The sequence below is a fragment of the Tasmannia lanceolata genome, unplaced genomic scaffold (genome assembly GCF_043159265.1).
Source record: "Tasmannia lanceolata isolate RefF3 unplaced genomic scaffold, GAP_Taslan_0.1 ptg000024l, whole genome shotgun sequence".
Lineage (NCBI taxonomy): Eukaryota > Viridiplantae > Streptophyta > Magnoliopsida > Canellales > Winteraceae > Tasmannia > Tasmannia lanceolata.
The window spans coordinates 5,508,164-5,515,000 of NW_027518701.1; the positions used below are offsets into that span (position 1 = coordinate 5,508,164).

The 6,837-nt window shown below is 47.8% G+C and overlaps 2 protein-coding genes across 2 annotated transcripts; both read right to left on the reverse strand.

Moving 5' to 3' along the window:
• Nucleotides 1-1,366: 1,366 nt before the first annotated feature.
• LOC143856947 (uncharacterized) lies at nt 1,367-2,338 on the reverse strand. The gene has a single exon (XM_077367228.1). It carries the CDS (start codon nt 2,336-2,338, stop codon nt 1,367-1,369), a length of 972 nt encoding a protein of 323 aa, XP_077223343.1.
• A 1,154-nt stretch (nt 2,339-3,492) lies between these two features.
• On the reverse strand, nt 3,493-4,575 carry LOC143856948 (uncharacterized). The gene has a single exon (XM_077367229.1). It carries the CDS (start codon nt 4,573-4,575, stop codon nt 3,493-3,495), a length of 1,083 nt encoding a protein of 360 aa, XP_077223344.1.
• Between the last annotated feature and the right edge of the window lie 2,262 nt (nt 4,576-6,837).

Below are 6,837 nucleotides of genomic sequence, written 5' to 3' on the forward strand. Positions count from 1 at the left end.
TCATGGAGTTCCAGGCATGGGGGAGCTGGTTCTCGTCAAGAGTCTTCAACTTGTAACTACCAGGCCGGACCACTTCGACCACTTTGTATGGCCCTTCCCAAGTGGGGGAGAGTTTTTCGGCCTTTCTTGGTGGGGACACTATCTCTCCTCAGGACCAATTCACCCACGCGGTATTCTCTGGGGTGGATTTTGGTGTCGTGATAGCGAGACACCCTCTGTTTGTACGCCGCGGATCGGATATGGGACTCTTCACGGACTTCTTCGAGTAGGTCTAGATTGGCACGGAGCCCGCCTTCGTTCAATTGTTCGTTGAAGCAAGTCACACGCGGTGAGGGAACGCCGATGTCGATCAAGATTATGGCTTCGGTTCCACAAGTTAGGTTGAAAGGGGATTCTCCCATAGCGGCACGCGGAGTAGTGCGGTATGCCCATAAGACATGGTACAACTCGTCGACCCATCGTCCTGCCTTTTCATCAAACCTTTTCTTGACGCCGTGAAAGAGGATTCTGTTCGTGACTTCTGTCTGCCCATTGGTCTGAGGGTGGGCGACGGAGGTGAACCGCTTCTCAATCTTGAGGTCTGTACAAAATTTTCTAAAATTTTTGTTGTCGAACTGCTTGCTATTGTCGGTTATGAGAACTCAGGGGATTCCAAATCGACAAACAACGGATTTCCAGAAAAATGCTTGGATATTTTGTTCGGTGATTTTGGCAAGGGGCTCTGCTTCCACCCACTTCGTGAAGTAGTCTATTGTGACTACCACAAATTCTCGCTCTCCTAGAGCTGGTGGGAAGGGTCCTAAGATATCCATTCCCCATACAGCAAATGGAAGGGGGCTGATTATGGGGGCCATTGGAACAGCGGGTTGGTGACTGACAGACGAGAACTTCTGACACCTCTCACATTTCTTTACTAGATTCAGAGCGTCTTGCCTTAGGGTCGGCCAATATAGGCCCCTAAGCAATATCTTGATGGCCAGCGCTTTGCCTCCTAGATGCTCTCCGCAGATCCCCTCATGCGTCTCCTGTAGCGTGTAGGCAGTATCGCTTAGTCGGAGACATTTTAGGTACGAGAGGGTATACAATCTTTTGTAGAGATTTTCCTCGTCGAGTGAAAATCTGGCCGATCTCTGAATCACTTGACGTGCTTTATTTTTCTCTTCAGGGAGTATTCCACCGCGCAGGTAATTGATGATGTTGTCCATCCAGCACGGTTCATGATCCACTTGCATTACCTCGACGACTTCGCTTTCAATGCTAGAATTTTTCAGGAATTCCATATATATATTTCCCAAAGCCATATACCCGGAGGCCGCAAGTTTGGAGAGTATGTCTCCTTTTCCATTCTCCGTTCTCGGGACACGCGTTATCTCAAACTTGTAAACTTGTCGGCGAGCTGGAGAACTTGCGCCAAGTATTTGCGCATGCGGTCGTTGCGCGCCTCGTATGTCCCCTGTATCTGGTTAACAACTAATTGGGAGTCGCTATACACTTTCAATCTTCGGGCCCAGGTTTGGATTACCAACTTCATTCTGGACAGGAGCGCCTCGTACTCCGCCTCATTGTTTGACACTTGAAATCCAAATCTTACGGAGTAGTCAAAGACGAAGTTCTCGGGTCCTGTGAGGACTAGTCCCACCCCACATCCCAGGTAGTTTGAAGATCCATCCACATGTAATTCCCAGAGCTGCTCTTCCTCCAATCCGTTTTTTTCCTCGGCTCTTGCAGTCCCCTTGGTCTTTTCGGGCTGGGGAGTGGCATTAGCATCCAAGGACAGTATAGTTCTTTCAAGGTTCTGCTCCTCGAGTGTATCAGCTTCTTTGCCCAGGGGTTGATTGGTGGTTGCATCACTTTGCCCCCCGGGTGTTTTGTTGACTTCTCCACCCGGAGGTTGATTCCTTTCCGCTTCAGCCGGCACAGAGCATTCAACAATGAAATCAGCCAAGACTTGGGCCTTTATCGCTGGTCGGGGCAGATACCGGATATCGAATTCACTGAGTTTTACCGCCCACCTTACTAGTCGCCCCGAGGTGTCTAGGCGATGGAGAATCTGCCTTAGTGGTTGGTCAGTCATAACTCTGATGGTGTGTGCTTGGAAATATGGTCTGAGCTTTTTGGCAGCTATTATAAGAGCGTAAGCCAACTTCTCTGCTTTTTTATATTTGGTCTCAGCCTCATGCAAAACTTTGCTGACGTAGTAGATCGGTTTTTGCTGGTTCTGGTATTCTCTGATTAGCACGGCCCCCAACGCTACCGAACTCACCGATAGGTATAACATCAGCTCTTCCCCAGGTTCTGGTTTACTGATTAGGGGTGGTGTGGCTAGGTACAACTTCATTTCCTCAACGCCCTTTGACAATCCGGAGTCCAAGGGGCCATCTTAATTCCCTTGATCGAATTGAAGAATGGTATGCACCTTTCCGCCGATTTAGAGATGAAGCGTCCCAGCGCGGCTACCATCCCGGTAAGTTTTTGAATTTCCCTTATGGTAGTTGGCGGGTTTAGATCTACCACTGCCTGAATCTTCTCCGGATTCGCCTCTATCCCTCTTTGGCTGACCATGAATCCAAGGAATTTTCCCGCGGCGATGCCAAAAATGCATTTGGAATGATTAAGCTTCATGTTGTGTTTCCTCAAGACCTGAAATGTTTCTTCCAAATCAGATATGTGACTGGAAGATTCTTTACTTTTCACTAGCATATCGTCTACATACAAATCCATGTTGCATCCGATTTGTTCTCTGAAATCTTGTTCACCAATCTCTGATATGTGGCTCCGGCATTCTTTAGGCCGAAGGGCATTACACGGTAGCAGTATGTCCCCTGGTCGGTTACAAACAAAGTCTTGGGGATATCTGCCACATACATACGAATCTGGTTGTATCCCGAAAATGAGTCCATAAAGCTTAGGAGCTCGTGCCCTGCGGTGGCATCTATCAATTGGTCGATCTTTGGCAGCGGATAGCTGTCCTTGAGACAGGCTTTATTCAGATCGGTAAAATCAATGCAAATTCTCCATTTTCCATTGGCTTTCTTCACCATGACCACATTCGCTAGCCAGTCGGGGTACTTGATTTCTTGTATGAAATCAGCCCTTAGCAGTTTTTCCACTTCTTCCCTGATCGCCTGTTGTCTTTCTAGGGCAAAATGCCTTCTTCTTTGCTTTATCGGTCTGCAAGTGGGCTCAATGTTGAGCTTGTGTACGATGACCTCTGGATCTATCCCGGGCATATCGGGGGGAGTCCAAGCAAATACGTTAGCATTTTTTCGTAGGAACCGGACTAGCTCTTCATGGGAATCTTCATTCAATGTTGACCTAATCTTGACCAATTTCTCTTGATCATCCTCATATAGCGGGATCAAGACCAAGTCTTCAGCCGGTTGGTTTACCGTGGTCCGGGCTTCATCTCTTAAGTCATGCAGTTCGATTGGTAATGTTTCTGATGAATTTTTTTCCTTTTAGCGCGGTGACGTAGCACTCCCTCGACTGCGGTTAGTCTCCTTTTCTTTCACCCACACCGTTAGGTGTTATGAATTTCATTTTCTGATGGTAGGCCGAGGCAATGGCGCGAAGTAGATTCTGTCCAGGTCTTCTTAGGATAGCGTTATAGGCCGAAGTGGCCCTCACTACTAAGAAATTAACCATTGTGAAGGCATGGTGGGGAGGCTCTCCGACCAAGACTGGGAGTTCGATCTGTCCCTCGACCTTGACTATCTCCCCAAAGAATCCGAACAAATCTGAGTTTGCCAGTTTTAAGCATTCGTCTCTGATCATCATTTGTTTGAAGGCATGGTAATAGAGGATGTTCGCCGAACTGCCATTTTCCACCAAAATCTTCTTGAGTTCCCAATTAGCGACGATCATGGTTATGACCGAGGCGTCATCGTGGGGGAGTATCAAGTTGTCCAGATCCGCATCCGAGAATGAGATTTCGTTCTCTACTTTTAGTTTTTTGTGGCTGGTATGGACCGCATTTACTTGTCGGGCGTAAGCTTTGCAGGTGGCTGATGAGGTTCCTCCCACTGCCGAGCCACCCATAATGGTGTTTATGAGCCCAGTAGGTTGTGATCGTTGCGGTTCTGACCGTGGGCTAAGAGGAATGGGGGATCCGCGACGGGCTAAGGGTGACCGTGGTCGCTGGGGGCTCTTCCTGCCTTGAGGGCTTCTCTCTTGATGCTTTCTTCTGTCACCACCACGCTCAACATATCTCTTGAGATATCCCCTTTGAATTAGTAGTTCGATTTCTTCCTGAAGATGCCTGCACTCATTGGTGTCATGCCCATGGTCTTTGTGGAGCCGGCAATATTTAGATTTATCCCACTTGTTTCCTTTTGTCAGCATTTTGTCCGACCATCTAAGAAAATCTTCTACTTTGATTGCGGCAAGTATGCGGGTCCTGGATGTATTGAGGGGCGTAAAATTTTGTTCCCTTCGTTCCGGGCTTCTCTCTCTTCTCAGGGGCTTATCGTCCCTACGCTTCGTAGGGTTCTTTTCCTCTTCTAGAATTTTTCTCCTCCCTGAGTCTAGGGCTCCTAACGTTTCTTCTATGGAGATGTATTCTTCTGCCCCTTCCATGAGATCTGCCAACGAGTGTGGATTCCGATGAGCTACATTTCGGCAGAACTCGATTGACTTTGCACCCGCAAGGAGTGCATTTGTAGCGGCAGAAGGGTCTAAGTTCGGGACTTACAGGGCTTCTCTGTTGAATCGGCTTACAAATGCTTTTAGGTTTTCACCATCTTCTTGTCTTAGAGCCATTAGCGACACCGCGGTCTTACGCAGCCTTCGACTGCTCATGAAGTGCCTGACCAAGTCATTAGCGAATTCTTCGAAACTATCTATAGAGTTTGGTTTGAGCCGTGAATACCAATCTCTTGCGGCTCCCGTCATGCTGGTTGGAAATGCCCTACAGAGGAATCCGTCAGAAGCTCCGTGCAAGAGCATCATGGTTCTTAATGTTTCCAAATGATCTACTGGATCCGTGGTCCCATCGTACCGTTGGACCGGAGGCATTTTGAATCCTTTTGGTGCTGGTGCGTTTAACACGTTGTATGTGAAAGGATGTCCGCTGGAGAACGGCTTCATAGAGAACCGATGGTGGTTTTTAGCCAGTTCCTTGATTCGGTGGTCAATTTCTTCGAACCTTCGCAACACGAGATCAGTTCTTCTTTCTGTCCGACTACATGGTTTGGCCTTCCTTTCTACGGTGGGGCTTGCCGCTGAATCTGAGAGGCTCTCCGGACTCCTCTTGTGACGGCCGGATTCCTGCCGCTCTGCATGACCTGCTCGGGGCTGGTGCCACTGCCCGATCGAGACCAATATCGTCGATGAGGTTCTGTTTGCGCATGCCTTGTTCTAGAGTGATGGTCCTGTCTCGAGTGAGAGTGATGAGTCTGATCACGACGGGGCGGCGCGGGCTCTTCCACTGGCGGATCCATCCTTACCTCTGGGGGTTGGGAGACCTCAAGGGGAAGGCGTTGAGGGACCTGTTGAACTAAGTTCTTGTACTGATCGACCAGTGTTGTCATTTATTGAAAAAGAGTCTGAATTTGCTCAGGTGTAGGAGCCGATGCGGGAGTCGACTGAGCAGGACCTGGCTCCGCAGCTGCCGGAGGAATAACGACCCGCGAGGAGAGTCGTTCTCCCCGAGTTGCTTGACGTGGTGTTGTTCGGACTGTCCGAGCAGGAGGTGTTCGGGTACTCTTCCGTCCTGCCATTTTTTTCTTGAGACTTAGAACGACTTTTTGTTCTAGTCCCACGGATGGTGGCAATTTGTTAGGCCTAAAAATGGTAACAGATGAGGCAGTGACGTAAGAGCTGACTTGGCGAATCCTGATTGTTGAACTGGTTGAGGGGCAATGACCTGCACAGTGAAACACGAGGTTAGAAGGCCAACCCGGAGTCGTTACTCCGGACAGGTACTTCGACACTAAGTCAGTGTGGGTGCAACTGAACTGTCAAAGCAATGAACAGTGATTCCTTGGGATTCGAGACCCCTACCTTATCTTTATGAGGGCTATTTATAGTGAGACTTTGAATGTTAGTTTACTTATCCTTTTGGGACAGGTGTCGTCCTGTTATTGGGTCAAATTATGCCCATGTTTCTTTACCCTTGGACAGGTGTTGGCCCATTGTTGGGTGAGGTGAATACATGATTCCCTCTTTGGTTTGGTGCAATGACCGTGATACCCTTTAGGGAATGAGGGCTTTAGGGGTTTGCCTAGTGCCACGTGTCGTATGACGATTGGGGCCGTTCCGCATACCCCATCACACATGACCGAGTCAGACTCGACACTAGAAATGACTCACTTTCCACCCCAACTCATCCCTAGGAGACAAATGCAGAGAAATGGAGAATGAATACAAAGATAGCATGTGGGGTTTTGTTGTTGCTTATGCTTCCACCGAAAAGATTAATAGCCCACATACCATGTATGGATTTTCGTTGAACTTTTGGATGAATATAATAATGAGAGATATTTTGGTTTTTAACTTTTATAATTATGTTGAAAGAAGATGAGTGCAAATAGTCTAAAAGTACAAATCAAGTCATGCAGATTTTTTTGTGTTATAAATGGCTAACAACTTCAAAAATATAAAAGCTCTGACGGCCAATTAGAAAGAAAGAAAGAGGAATGATAGAGGCAAGAGCACCCTTGCATAAAGAGCCAGAAAAGGACCATTGATTTGATTTCCCTTAAAATATGGTAGTGCTGGTATCTGCAGTCCCATGATTTAGTAACCGGACAAAACACCTTGTTTTGCATATTTTAAACAGATGCCAGAGGCTATAATAAATGCAATGCGGTGGTGATATGGATCGAGCAAGAGTGGCCC